We start from the raw sequence: 15,064 nt of genomic DNA, 5'->3' as shown, positions 1-15,064 counted from the left end.
GGGGGGGGGGGGGGACACACGAGGGGGTTTCGTCACCTTCACGGGACCTTGCAGCTTTTGGAACAAAGTTAGGAAATTATCGATCTCATCTGACTCCCTACTTTTCCTCTCCCCTTCTTTTTCTTTCTTTTTTGTTTCTTCTTCCTCTTTTGTTTTTTTTTTAAATGAGCAACTTGAGACCTAGGAGTAAAGTGACTCACCCAGGTAGAAGGTAGCAGAGCCCGGAGCCCCTGCCTCTGCCTGCAGACGGGGTGCTTGCGTTGGCATCAGTTGGTGACATGCTTTTGCCCACGTAGCTGTGTCTGGCCACCTCGCAGATAGGGTTTTCCATCTTCGTTCAGCTGCACCAGATTCACAAACGTCCCTCCATCGCCTGCTGTCTGCTGGCCATTGTGCCGGGCACTGGGGCGATGATGCTGGGTGGACGGGCCTGGTGTGGTTCTCAGCCTGGACAACTTGCAGTCTGCTGGGACGACACACCCAGGCAGGCGACAGAGCAGGTGCAGGTGTGATAGGTTCTCGGAGGAGACCGACAGCTGCTGCCCTGAAGAAGGGAGGTGTGCTGCAGGCAGTGGTGAAGGGGGACCTCTGCGAGCTGGGCCCCAGGATGAGGAGGGACCCAGCCCCGGGACGAGCAGGGCGGCAGGTGCCGCAAGCAGGGCAGGCCCCGCACGTGCCCAGGGGTGGGGGAGGGGGGCGTAGGGAGGCGGCCGAGGGTGGGCTTGGTGGGCTGGCTGGGCAGGGCCTTCCTAGGGACACTGGGCTCTTCCTCAAGAGCGCGAGGTGTCCCAGAGGTGTTCTTCCCGGCTGCTGCTTCAAGCTGAACCTGCAGGCAGTGGGGTCCTGCAAGGGACGGTCACGGGTATCGGGAGGGTTGGTGCTGTGTTGGTTTTATCCTTCCCGTGTGTACAGAGTCAGGGAAGCCTAGTAAGTGACAGTACAGTGAATAATGGAGGTGGTGGCGGTGACCACGGCCATCCTGGGGGAGGTCGCCGTGCGTAACCAGACCAAGCGAGCCGCCCTTTTCTGCGGGGCGCGGTCCTGGCCCAGTCGTGAGGCCGCCGGGTCGCGACTCTGCACTTGGCGGTCACCCAGGGTCGGGATGCCATGTCTCGGCGTGGATTGATCCTGACTGGTCCCGTTACTGAACGTGCCAGAGAGGGTGATGCGGCCCCCGGAGGTCAGGAAAATTAGATAAGGCCGTGGGTATGTGTGTCCCGCGGCCCAGGACTGCGGCTGGTGTCCAGGCTGCCAGACGGCCTGTGAGGTGCCCCTTGGAGTCTGGCCGGAGAGAAAGGCCACGTGTTGTAAACCGGGGAGTGACGGTGGGCGGCTGCTTAGGGTGCCGTCCCAGCTCAGGCAGTGAGTCGCCTTCACGCCTCTGACTTGGGGCGGTCAAGGCCCGGGTAGGAGCGCGGTGGCTCCGATGTTGCTGGGAGCCTTCCAGGGCCGGGCTGTTTGGATTCTCTTTCTCGGGTGGACAGTCAGGCCCCGGGAAGCCCGGTGTGGTGACAGTTAGTACGGTGACACAGGGTCCTCTCCTGGGGAGTCTCCACGGGAGAGGCTGGCTCCCAGCACCTTGGTGTGGTTTCGTCCCCGCCATCCGCCTCTGGAGGTCAGTAGATCATCTCTCCGCCTTGCAGAGCAATCCGGCAGGTCAGAGGCCGTGAGCGACACCCGCCTTGACCGCAAGGATTGTTCTCGGGCCTTGTTTTCACCCCGGGCGTTGGAGGGGCCCTGCAGGCTCCGTTTGGAAGCGCTGCCATGTTGAGGGGATGGTTATGTTCTGAAATCAGCAGGGCAGCACTTTGCCGCCACTGGGGTCCCGAGATGAGCCCTGCCTCCGTGGCTTTCCCCTTGGCTTTCCCCGTGGCAGTGGCTGTCACAGCCTTGACAGGCCACGCCCGGAGGGCCTGCCCTGTCCCGCCACCAGCTCGGTGACTGGGAGCCCTGCAGAGTGGAGGTCGCGTTGCAAGGAAGCCTTCAGAGCTGCCGCTCCCCCTTCTGGACTCGTCCAGGGTTTAGCGTCCGTGCCTGAGAGGGCTTCTCGTGTGTCCCTGTGTCCTGGGAGCTGTGGGTCTCAGGCCTTTTCAGCTCACAGTTCAGGTCTGACCTGAGCTGTGGGAGCCGAGTGCCGCTCCATCGTTTGTGTTCTGCCGAGTGGGGCATGGGGACGGGGCTGTGTGTTAGGGAGGACCACAGCCCTCAATGTTTCTGGAAGGATCTGCACCCTTCAGCCTTAGTTACTGAAGTGGAGATCACAGCAAGGCTGGTGTGGGTGAACAGAGCATTTCTGGTTGGGAGCTGGTTTCAGAGCCACGGAATTGCGCAGGGAAGAGCTGTGCTCCAGCTGCTATGCCCAAGGCGAGCAGCAGAGGCCAGTGGTGCCCCAGGAACACCCATCCTGATGAGCCACTCGGCAGCATCCTCCTTGCCCAGCGCTTTCCTCCATCCTTGACGTTCAGAGTTTAGTTAACTAAAGAGAGTCCCCCTTTGCCGTGTGTGCGTGTACGTGTGTGTGTACCTGCGTGCATATGTGTATGTACGTGTTTACATGAAACGAGGAGCGTGCCCAAGGTGGCCTAGATAAGCCGGAGGGACTGGTTCTGTGGTCTCATCATCTGAGCAAAGCTCTGCGTCCATACCTATGGGAATAGAGAGAAACACAATTTGCCCTGTTTTGAGGTGATTCTGAAATTTGGTGATGATCTTCTTCTGATTTTACTAATTGCCTGGGTTTTTCTGGTTCTGCCGATCAGCCGTGGCTTGGGGGTGATACGACGGGAGGTCGCCAGCTGCCAGTAGCAGGGGACCATCTTTGGAATCGGCGTGGCTGTCCCGCCTACACGTGGATTCCTGAATCAACCGCGTGGGCTCTGGGTTTTGATTGAGTTGTCACCGTAATATGCAGCCCTGAAAGAAGATGTTGTTTTATTACTTTGCAAACAACGTCCTGAGGAAAGACTTGGGAAAAAAGAAGTCCTTCCTTGAGCCCGAGCTGGCTGTCTCTTTCTGTGAGTGATGAATTCCTCATGCTGCGCTCAGATCCCCTCTTGTCCCAGCCTCTCGGCTCTGCCTGGCGGAGCCCAGGGGACCAGCTCCGGGCCTCTCAGCTCTGACTCAGAATTAGGTGCTCTCCTTCGAGACCGTCCTCGGTGGAGAGGAATTGCCCTTCACTTGCACTGAGATGGTTGATCATTCATTCGGCCTCTCAAAAGATATCTTTAAAAAACAATCCGGGGGGCTTCCCTTGTGGCGCAGTGGTTGAGAGTCTGCCTCCCAATGCAGGGGACACGGGTTCGAGCCCTGGTCTGGGAAGGTCCCACGTGCCGCGGAGCAACTAAGCCTGTGAGCCACAACTACTGAGCCTGTGCGTCTGGAGCCTGTGCTCCGCAATGAGAGGCCGCGATAGCGAGAGGCCCGCGCACCGAGATGAAGAGTGGCCCCCGCTCGCTGCGACTAGAGAAAGCCCTCGCACAGAGACGAAGACCCAACACAGCCAAAAATAAATAGATAAGTTAAAAAAAAAAAAAATCCGGGAGGCCAAAGTACCGTGCAGTTCCTACACTTTCTTTCTGAGATGGACATAATTCTCCCTTAGATTCTTTCCTTAACTAACCATGCTCAGCCTTTCAGTGACAGCCTCATTTCTCCTCCTTTATTTATTGTACGCGAGTGACTGGCAGGAATCCTAGTGGTTCTTCACAGGCAGCCGGAACCCGGACCAGGAGATGGTTCCTCCTGAGCCCATCTCAGCCCGAGGTGTTGCTGAAGTCACAGGCAGACCCCTGGCCTCCGGGAGACACAGGTAATGGGGCTGCTTCCTCGTCCCATCGCCACCCGAGAGCAACCAGCTGCTGAACGTGCTTGTTCGTCAAAGTAATGAGAGTGAGGTGACTCCCTTTAAGAGTGGAGGCTGTCCGTAAAAAAGAATGAAATCATGCCATTTGCAGCAACATGGGTGGACCTGGAGATGATCATACTGAGTGAAGTAAGTCAGACAGAGAAAGACAAATATCATATGATGTCGCTTATATGTGGAATCTAAGATAGGACACAAGTGAACTTATCTACGAACCAGATACAGACTCACAGACACAGAGAACAGACCTGTGGTTGCCAAGGGGGAGATGTGGGGGAGGGAAGGATTGGGAGTTTGCGGTTGGCAGGTGCAAACTATTGTATATAGAATGGATAAACAGCAAGGTCCTAATGTGTAGCACAGGGAACTATATTCAGTACCCTGTGATAAACCATGAGGGAAAAGAAGATGAAAAAGAATGTGTATAGATGTATAACTTAGTCACTTTGCTGTACAGCAGAAATGAACACAGCATTGTAAATCAGCTCTACTCCAATAAAATTAAAAAAAAAAAAGTGGAGGCTGTCAGGGAATGTCAGCGTGTCCGGACGAAACTCTGGGAGGCTCTGCCATGCCTTGGTTAATCTCCGGGTTCTTGAACGTGCCTTACCCTCTCCTTACACCTGTCACATGTTCCAAGAGCTGCTCCTGATACAAACAATCTGCAAAGCAGGAATCTAGTATCACCCCCGGGCACCGTCTCTACGGAGAGAGCCTGGCCTCAGCCGTGTCACCCGAGGAGGGCTTCTGTCCTCTCCAGCTCAACAGAAACCAGTCCCGGGGACACCAAGCCAGGAATGGACGGTGGTAGGAAGGGGATAGAAATGAGTGAATGAATGAATAGAAGGGCGAAGGATATCTCTCTATGATGTTTCCAGCAGTGGGATTTAGTTGCACTGTATGGTGATTTAACTGTCTACCACGTGGGGACAATAGAAAGCTTTGAATTTGTTAGCTTATGCTGTTGTGTGTTCATCACAGTCTCCTGGGGGGGTATTTTTGCTTCGGGTTGTAACTGGGTTTGCTGTTTCTGAATAAGCCAAGCCATTGTTCTCCAGGCGGGAGCAGGACAGGCCTTGGCCTCGGGGGTGGGATCTGATGTAGGGGGACAGGGGCTGAGTCCTGCTCCATCACTTACTCCTGTGGGGTCTTAGGCCAGTTGTTTAAACTCCTGACTCTGAATTCATGTTCTGTGCGTGAGGGACAGCAGCGCCCATCTCCTAAGGGTCCGGAGTGTAAACAGTAGGTTCTTCCCAGACAGGCACCCAGGGAGCAGTAGGTGTTCACTCAGCAAACACTGGCTGGGGGTCCGCTATGTGCCAGGCTCTGTTACATTAGGAGCTGGACGTGCCCGGATGGATGAGTTGGTGTGTGGTCATTTCAGCCGTGGTGGGGTTTGCGTTGTCACTGTAGATCGGGGCTTGTCAACCCTGGCTCCGCGGACACTTTGAGCCAGATAATTCTCTTGGCGGGGGGCTGTCTCCAGGGCTGTGTCCCTTCCTGTGGATAATGGTGGACCCCACCCCGGATGAGCGGAAGCTTCTGACTTTGGAATTAGAGATTTTGCATCTTCCCAGATGCTTGGCAACTTTGCTTGGCCAGTTCACCGTGCTTGGAGCACTCAGTCTTGTGGTGGCTTGTGTGCAGGAAACTGCTCTGAGCCTCGAGTGGAAGGTTGAGCTGGCAGATGTTGGCTGCAGGAAGGATTTGTGATATATTTACCTTCCTGAAGACATCCTATTAAAGGTTTATTTAAAAAAAAACGGTTTGGAAGGCACTAGTTTAATTTCTGATCCTCTCTCCTGTGGCCTTGACCTCAGCCTGGGACCGAAAAGCACGTGTCACTTAGGGCAGATCAAGCGGAGGTGTGGCCGGGGACGCGAGGCTGCAACCTCTCCATGAAGGCACATCATCTGAGGCCCAATCGTGTGGGTGAAAATGGAATCTGGGCCCCGAGGCAAAGCGGTGTCCGTGTGTCTGAAGATGAAGGCATTAAGACAGGAGCATTTCTGTGATTTATTAGTCTGTTTCTCCTGTCAGAGAGGCACCTCGTCAGGGGTGGGTGAGTGAGATGTGATGCGGGGGAGAGCCAGAGCCCCACTCTGCCATCTCCCGCGGCTTCTCTCACAGGTAATTGGATGGGCTTGACTCTAGCTTTTAATCGTGTAGTGGCAGCCGATGCATCTGCGAGCATCCTGCACGGCCTTCTTTTTTTTTTTTTTTCCTTGCGTTATGCGGGCCTCTCACTGTTGTGGCCTCTCCCATTTGCGGAGCACAGGCTCCGGACGCGCAGGCTCAGTGGCCATGGCTCACGGGCCCAGCCGCTCCGCGGCATGTGGGATCTTCCCGAAACGGGGCACGAACCCGCGTCTCCTGCATCGGCAGGCGGACTCTCAAGCACTGCGCCACCAGGGAAGCCTTGCACGGCCTTCTTGAGGCGTCCTGACGCTGGAGGGCTTGTTTGCAGTGCTGCTTGACCGCAGTTGAGATGTCTGGCCAAGCCCATGGGGCTGGGGGTGGGGGAGTGCCTGGGTTCCAGGTGACTTGGCCCTCCTGGGGACCCCCCGCAAACACACACACACACACACACACACACACACACACACACACACACACACACACACACACGGGTTGAAGCTGCAGAGTTGTGTGGTTCATCCCAGGAGGCTTTTGCTTCCACCGACCCTCCAAGCTGGTCGGCCCTGGGCAGGGTGTGCATTTTCTACCTGCCTAATCTAGCCTTTACCTTTGAACTTTGGACTTCTTGAGGGCTGGATCGCGTTTTCCAGGTTCCTTAGAAATTCTTTAGCACGCGCCATGCCCACACTAGAGGGGCTATAAATGATGTTTGGAAAAGCATCCGTCCTTAACCAGCAGTAATGATGGGATGAGACCCTCAGACCTCGTGTCGCCTTGTGATTCACGGAGCTTCCAAGGCCAGCCCTCCTGGTGAAAGTGGAGTCTCTGGAGACAGACCAGGGGGCTCCGTGGTCGGTTTGGTCTCAGAATAATCGTTTTCAGTGGTAAAGGAAAGGGAGAGGCAACAGCCATGAATCCACATGTGGGACGTCCCCAAAGCAGCTGGTCCACCGTCTCCAGGCAAAGGATTTCAAGGTGACCTCTAAGCTGGAGGCTTATTGCTGCTTTGCATCAGAGCTGACAATGTTTGTTTCACTGCCAAGAGGAAAAGTGGGTAGTGTTCATAAAACTGATATGCACAGGTGTACACATGAGAGGTGAGATAATGACAAGCTTGACTTTATAGCAGGCCTTTTTAAAACAGTTCTTGAGTCTTGGAAACGGAAACATAATTCTCTCTTGGTCCAACTGCCTGTCAGCTGTAAGTGGTCACTATTTCATCATTTTGCAATAAAAGATAATAGAATAACGATTTATATCTCATGGCTGATGTTTTAATGTGTCTCTCTGTTATCCTGGGCTGACAGTCTGTGATTACAGTAAACGTTTTCTCGGTGACACCATGGTAATGACTCGTTAATGGGGGATTGTTCCAAGTTTAAGTAAGTCACGTTGCCACTGCCCGGCCTGACCCGGCCCGGCCTGGCCCTGCCTTGGGGGGAGGCTGGCCTTTGTGTTCTGCTGGTGACTCTACACCTGGGCTTCGCCCCAGCAAGGATGCTGGGTTCCGGGCACCACTCGGGTCCAGGGCCTTAGGTCAGCGCTGACCTGGGCTCCTGGGACGCTTGTTGCCCATAGATTCGCAAACCCAGTTAGTGCCTCCATCTCTGTCTTCTGTGTCTACGACGTTTGTTAGCTGAGAGCAACTGCTTTGGATTTCAGGAGATCGGAAAACAACAGCAGAGGGAAGGTGCTTCCATTCCCACTTGGGAGGGTGTATCTCAGCGATGGGAGCTGGATTTGATCCGCCCGTGTCCCCCCTCCCCGTGGTGAGAGTGAGGGCTGCCATCTGTACCTTAGAGGATGGAGAGGCTGCAAGTGGGAAACCTTTTAGGAGCAATTTGAGTATCATCTACTTGGCTTGGGTCCACAACTCCTATAATAAAGAATCCCACCGTGGGACATCCCTGGTGGCCCAGTGGTTAAGAATCTGCCTGCCAATGCAGGGGACACGGGTTCGACTGCTGGTCTGGGAAGATCCCACATGCCGTGGAGCAGCTAAGCCGTGCGCCACAACTACTGAGCCTGTGCTCTAGAGCCCGCGAGCCACAACTACTGAGCCTGCATGCCACAAGTACCGAAGCCCTCACGCCTAGAGCCTGTGCTCCGTGACAAGAGAAGCCACCGCAGTGAGAAGCCCGTGCACTGCAATGAAGAGTAGCCCCCGCTCACTGCAACTAGAGGAAGCCCGCGTGCAGCAACGAAGACCCAATGCAGCAAAAAAAAAAAAAATCCCACAGCAATATTCATCATAAAAAGATGTTAGTTGGGCTCCGAACTGAGGATCCTGCTTAGTTTATTTTTATTTTTTTATTTTTGTGGTACGCGGGCCTCTCACTGTTGTGGCCTCTCCCGTTGCGGAGCACAGGCTCCGGACGCGCAGGCTCAGCGGCCATGGCTCATGGGCCCAGCCGCTCCGGTGAGCCCAGCCGCTCCGCGGCATGTGGGATCCTCCCAGACCGGGGCACGAACCTGCGTCCCCTGCATCGGCAGGTGGACTCTCAACCACTGCGCCACCAGGGAAGCCCCCTGCTTAGTTTAAACAAAATTCATTCGGTATTTCCACATGAAACAGGGATTAGAGTCAATACTGGCAAGTTGTGATTGCAGTTTGATGGCGGTGTTGGATGGAACAGCTCAGCGGGTGTGTGGGTGTGGTGGGCTACTTACGTCTTTGGGCTCGTGGTCCTCCCGGGTGATGGGCATGGGGCGCGAGGCTGCCCCAGCCCCTTTGTTCTCCAGAGGCTCTGGGTCTGTTGACGTTTTCTGTGGATGGGAAGGTCCCAGAGGAGAAGCAAATAGTTTGATGTCCCAGATGCTGGGCACCCTGGAAGGAGGAGCTGTGAGGGGCTCGCTCACTGGGCCCCTTCTCTTCTCTGGCGCCTGGAAGGGATGCTGCTCCCCACGCGGCGTGTTTGTGGCGTTGACGTGACGACGAGGAGGGAGTGCACCCGCGTTCCTCTGTGTTTCTTCTCTGCAGCTCGTGAGCGTTCAGTCCGTCCCTGGCTTCTCTTTTGCAGCCCTTCTATTTTCACACGTCCTTGAACCACCCTAATATCGTGGCCGTGGTGGAAGTGGTCACTGAAGGCAGGAGACGGGACGGGACCCTTCAGGTTTTGTCCTGTGGGTTTGGAATCCTTCGGATCTTCAGCAACAACCCGGAATCTCCTATGTCTGCCCCCCAGGACAAACGGTATCTGCCTCATTTTCCCCGTCGCTGGGGTTTCCAGCGTCTTTCTGTGGTGATTTAGCGGCTCATTATTTGTCCAGACTAGAGAGCTTTGAATTTGTCAGCATGTGTGTTCATCACAGTCTCCCAGTGGTATTTTTGCTTCGGGCTGTAACTGGGTTTGCTGTTTCTGAATAAGCCCAGCCATCGTTCTCCAGGCGGGAGCAGGACAGGCCTTGGCCTCGGGGGTGGGATCTGATGTAAGGTGGTCAAGGGCTGAGTCCTGCTCTGTCACTTACTCCTGTGGGGTCTTAGGCCAGTTGTTTAAACTCTTTGAATTCATCTTCAGTGCAGCGCCCATCTCCTAAGGGTCCAGAGTGTAAACAGTAGGTTCTTCCCAGACAGGCGCCCAGGGAGCAGTAGGTGTTCACTCAGCAAACACTGGCTGGGCGTCCGCTATGTGCCAGGCTCTGTTACGTTAGGAGCTGGACGTGCCCGGATGGATGAGATGGCGTGTGGTCATTTCAGCCGTGGTGGGGTTTGCGTTGTCACTGTAGATCGGGGCTTGTCAACCCTGGCTCCGTGGACACTTTGGGCTGTCCCGTGCAGTGTACGAGGTCTCGTAGCACCCCTGGCCTCTGCCCACTAGATGCCAGGCAGCCCCCTCCCCGCCCAGCTGTGACAGCCAAAAGTATCTGCAGACTTTACCAGACATCCCGATGGGGGCAAAATCATCCCGGGTTGAGAACCACCACTCCAGACACACAATCATGGAAACCCCTCAAACATTGTTTTCTTGGGACATCTCCAAGCATGACCAACTCCCCAGGCGTTGTTTTCTAGCGCTGAGGTTCTCAGGCTGCACTCGGGCCGTGCTGTGTGTGTGCTGGACATGCTTGGCCACGAGTGCCGAGGGCTCGCGGATCTGATGCTGTCCTCAGCCGTCTGTTTCCCATGGAGGGTCGAGAAAGCTCCTGGAGGTGTGGTGCTGGGGTCCCCAAGGCCTTCCTTTCGAGAAGCATAGCTGACATCCCATGAGTAAACTCAAGATGCTGACCTGCATCTCACGGGTCTTGTTTTGCAGGTTGAGACTGTATCACGGCAGCCCCCGAGCCCTCCTGCACCCGCTTCTTCAGGACCCCATAGAACGTAAGAGACGAGGGCTGGCCAGGCCTGCTGCTACTGTCCTCAGCAGCACCTGTTTGTCATATGACTTCCCTGAGTGTTAGAACCTCATCAGCTTAGCTGAACTGTTAATAGACTTGGGGAACATGTAACATTGGGCTTGGAGTTCTGACATAATTTGAAGATCGGAGACACACGAGCCTATAAGGATGGTGTAGCCGTGTGAAGACGACCCCATGGGGGCCACCTGGTGGGAGGGCTGTTGGCTGCCTTGCCCCTGGGGTAGCAGCTTTGCCCCCACGTGAAGTCGTTGCTGTCCATCACTGCCCACCGGCTGTCCCGGGAAGCCTCTGACTGCGAAGTCCGTGGCTTATCTCCAACACAGCCAGGTGTCCAGCGGTGCCAAACGAGAGTGGCATCTGCAGGAGCACCTGGCATGCATGGGCCCCGCGCGGAGCGGCTGGCCTTAGGGCAGAGTGGGCTTCCCGCCCTGCCTCTGTGGCTTCTTCTCCCCAGCCGCCAGGGTACCCGTGGGAAGGACCTGCGGCCCCCTGGCTGCCGGCTGCGCGGAGGATGGACGGAAGGGCGTGCGGTGAAGCCGGGGGGGTGGGCTAACAGGCTGTTTCAGGGGCCCGTGTGGGCTCTGCTGGCCCTCGGGGAGTGTGGGTGGGGGCCAAGCGGTGGAGGTGGGTCTGTTTGGCGGTGGGGGTGGGGGGGATGACTTTCTGTCTCTTTGTGATGTTGCCCGGATTCCACGATGGGCACCCAGCCTGTGTGAAAAACCCAAGCCTACCCCGACCCATCCACTCCCTCTGAATTTGGTGAAAATCTCACGATAGAGGAACAATCGGTCAGAAACTTGGTTTTGTTGATAAAGACTGGCTTTTAGGTTATTTCGCAATTGAATTTAATCATTAACCTGCTAGCGGTTTTTTCTCCTGAAGTATTCTTAGACTCGGCACCTTTCCAACAGCAGACACAGCCCCCAGGTTTGTTCCAGGCCCACGGATCTGGGCGCTGGTGGAGGGTGTGGGAGCTGCGGCCGTGTGAGGGGGTCCTGGGGAGGGACCACCACAGGCTGTCAGCTCATCTCAGGGGCATTTCTAAAAGTGCGGGGCTGTTTTTCTTGGATGGGTAATGCAGTCACATGACCCAGCATTCAAAGTATTGAATAGTATGAAAAGGTTCAGGTGAGGTCTCCTTCCGCCTCTGCTCAGCCCTTCACCTGCACCACAGGTGACCTTCCTCTCTGGGATCTTGCGGGTCCTTTAAGGTCCTCTGATGACACACAAGCAAACGTGCACTTCCGTGTTCTGTTTTTGCCCCGTTTACTTGTCCCAGACCTTTCTTTTTTCCCTCAATGATTTATCTTGGAGGATGTTTCATATCAGTACCTAGAAAGTGAGCTCATTCTTTTTACAGCTGTGTGGTATTTCATGGACTTGCTGTTTGTGATTGAATCAACCCACCCCAAATGGACCCTTGGGGCAGTTCTGTAAGAACAGAGGGTTGAAGGCTTTGCTGCTGTGGACATCTGCCCTTTTGCAAGTGTGCACGTGAATCTGTAGGGTAAACTCCCAGAAGTGGGATTGCTGGTCACAGTTTTGTGTTATTTCCCGTTTGCCCTCCATAGAGGTTGTACCAGCGTGCTCACCAGCCAGCCATGTAGCAGAGTGCCTTTCAGGGTACTTAACATTTTAAAGTAAGCACATCCCATGTTTGGAGTGGTTAGATATTAAAAATCTGGTTTTCGATAATATAGTTATGTTTTTCTAACGAATATTTAGTTCTTTTCTTATGAAATCACAAAGCACGCCTCAGGAGGTGGTGAGTCCCCTATCAGTGGAGGAAATCAAGCCCAGGCAAGATGGACCATTTGATGGGAATGTGTTGAGGGCATGTCTGTGGTCCCTCCCAGCCCAGTTTCTATTGACGCCCTTCCGTCCACTTTCCCGAGTGCTCTGTATCTGAGCTCTTCCCAGTGGTTCCTTTCTCCAGGACGCTTTCCCTCTTCCCACTTCCCCTAGCACGTTATCCGAACCTTCCTTGGGGTTTGGGTCCCATTCTCCTGTGTGTTATGGATGTCGGCATGCTTGTGTCTTAGTCACCCCAGAAGAATGGTCCCTCCTTGAGGACAGGACTCTGTCTTGGAGGCCACTGGCCACCCAGGGCCTAGTCCTGCTGCTTTGTGGGTCTTGACGGATGCAAGAATGAGACCGAAAGGGATGCAGGCCTCTGGTCAGAGGACCTTCTAGGTTCCCTCTGATTATGGGAGCAAGCGATGCCTGACTTCACTGCTCTTGGGGAGGAGGTGAACGGAGAGATTTTGTTATGTGGGATCAAAAACAAGTATCTCTTTTGTTGCACTTTTACCAGTGAGAGTTATTTAAGGATTGATTCTTTTTTGCTCTTTGGCTGAGCAAACAGAGCAATTCCCTTGTCTCCCTAGAAAAATACTTTTCCTGTTTGTTGAGTTCTTTTCCAAGATGCTCAGTTTATTGGTTGGTTTGACCGAAGGTACCTTGGTTTGGGCTGTCACAGGAGGTGTTTTCTCCCTCAGAAAACAAGCATGTGACCCTCATTGAGAACTGCAGCCTGCAGTACACGCTGAAGCCACACCCGCTCCTGGGGCCCGTGCTCCACCTTCTTCCCGAGAACCTTCTGGTGTCTGGTCTGCAGCAGATACCTGGCCTCCTTCCAGCTCATGGAGAATCGGGTAAGGGCTCCTCTGTTTCTGTCCACTTGGTGAGTCTCTGTTAGTTCATGGGCAGACCTTGCAGGAACTGGGCTGAGGGCTGGCTGGGCCCCCCAGCAAACAGCCTGGTGGTGGGAGGAGGGGGGGGAGGGGGGAGGGCAGCAGCGTCATCTCGTTCGCAGCCCCTTCCTGAGCACACCTCACATCCCTCAGGTCATCTCTGCCTTCTCTCCTTGAGAAATGCTTTCATAAGACAAACAGCCCCTGTCTGTAGGACTGTGGCCAGAAAAACCACTGTTGCTAGATCCCACCCTTACTGGGCCACCATATCAGGGGCTTAATTATTATCAGTTTTTAATTGCGGTAAAATAGACATAACATAAAATTTACTGTTTTAACCATTGTCAAGTGTGCAGTTCAGGGGCATTAGGTACATTCACACTGTTGTGTAACCATCCTCCCCGTCCACCTGCAGAGCCTTTTCATCGTCCCAGACTGAAACTCTGTCCCGCTAGACCCTGACTCCCCTTCCCCTCCCCAGCCCTGGCCCCCCCATTCTGCTCTCTGTCTCTATGAGTTGACTCCTCTAGGGACCTCCTAGGAGTGGAGTCCTACAGCATTTGTCCTTTTGTGACTGGCTTATTTTGCTGGGCATAATGTCCTCAAGGTTCATCCCTGTTGTTCTGTGTGTCGGAATTTCCTTGCTTTTTAAGGCTGAATGGTGCCCCACTGTGTGGATGGACCACGTTTTGTTTATCCACTTACCTGTGCATGGACACCTGGGCTGTTCTGCCTTTCAACTTGTGAGTGAGACTGCTCGATTACTTTGGAACTGAAGTTCACGGGACAGGCTCAGGGCTGTGTCTGGGTGTGTTTTAGAAGTTGGTTCTCCTGGTGGGTGTGGGCCAGCCCTTCAGAGCCACGAGTCACTGTGAGGGCTGCCCTCCTCTCAGGTCCTGCTGACGGGCCTCCCTCCTCGGTCTCATGCTCCCTCTGAGTACGCTTGGGGGCTTTTTGCCTGGCCGTCTGGGAGAATCCAGGAGGAGGGGCCGCACCAGCCTCCCCAGCTGGGGCTGCCGGAACCTCTGGTCTTGGTGGGCCGGCTGCAGCTCCCATCCAGGAGGGGCAGGATGTGGCTTTGGGTGTGAGTGGCTGGAGAGGAGATCCGGGAGGTGCTGAGTGTTCGGCTCAGAACAGAGACACTCAGGACCCGAAGAGACGGCTCAGCTCCAGGAGGGAGAGTGTTTGTCTCAGTGACAACGTCCCTGCGCGTGGCCTGGGCGCTGTGGTCCAGGCTGGGGTGCGGGCCTTGTTATCTGAGTTCGTGAACTCCTGGGACGGGTGCACGGTGGTCGTCACCATCACGAGGTCACTGTTTCTCCAGCGTCTCGGAGAAGAGACGATGATACATGAGAAATGATCAGTTAACCGTGAACAGGAGCACGTCCTGGGTGGGGGATGGAGGGGGTCCCAGGTTTGGATCTGCCGTGGGTCACCAAGCTCTAACCCTCCTGAAGCCCCCGTAGGCAGCCGTGTTGCCCTCTGTGATGCGCCTGTGCTCACCCAAGAGGGCGGGAGGAGAAGCTAAGAGTTACAGGCAGGCAGAGGGAGAACCGCCTTCCTGGTCGTGCTGCCGGGATTGAGAGGGTGGAACCTGCATCCGGCTCTGAGCCCCCCTCCCGCTGGTCATGGGGGCGCTGTCAGCACCGCTGTGACTACGCGGGTATCAGGCATCTATGTGCGCGCCTGCGGGGAGCTCAGCTTCTGTGAGTCTTTCTGACCTGGGATTCTGGGAATTTAAACAGAATGTTCTTGAGGCCTGAGGTGTATCCATCACCAGTGGGTGTCAGTAGAACTGCAGATAAAACATGAAAATACGGAAGCGGAGCTCGGGCCTGCTTCTGTGTCCCTCCTGGAAGGTGAAGGAGAAGCTCAGATGCCCAGACAGGCCCCGCGTTTGTTCTCAGCGTCTCAGGTCGGACGGTGGGAGTCAAGGGCCGCGCTACAGAGAGGAGTTCTGGATCCAAGGAGCGTGAGTTCAGCTCTGGATCCTGAAGTTCGTGTTTTCGGAAGA

At 55.0% G+C, this 15,064-nt stretch overlaps 1 protein-coding gene across 1 annotated transcript in view; it reads left to right on the top strand.

Moving 5' to 3' along the window:
• The window catches only part of NPHP4 (nephrocystin 4), a 129,225-nt gene that overhangs the window by 3,821 nt on the left and 110,340 nt on the right, over window positions 1-15,064 (top strand). The window contains exons 3-5 of the mRNA XM_007453275.1: window positions 9,022-9,194; window positions 10,255-10,319; window positions 12,856-13,011. Of these exons, the coding sequence (XP_007453337.1) occupies window positions 9,022-9,194; window positions 10,255-10,319; window positions 12,856-13,011 (394 nt within the window). The remainder of the gene's footprint in view (window positions 1-9,021; window positions 9,195-10,254; window positions 10,320-12,855; window positions 13,012-15,064) is intronic.

The sequence above is a fragment of the Lipotes vexillifer genome, unplaced genomic scaffold (genome assembly GCF_000442215.2).
Source record: "Lipotes vexillifer unplaced genomic scaffold, Lipotes_vexillifer_v1.1 scaffold575, whole genome shotgun sequence".
In the NCBI taxonomy this organism is placed as follows: domain Eukaryota; kingdom Metazoa; phylum Chordata; class Mammalia; order Artiodactyla; family Lipotidae; genus Lipotes; species Lipotes vexillifer.
This window is presented reverse-complemented; position numbering and strand designations above follow the sequence as displayed.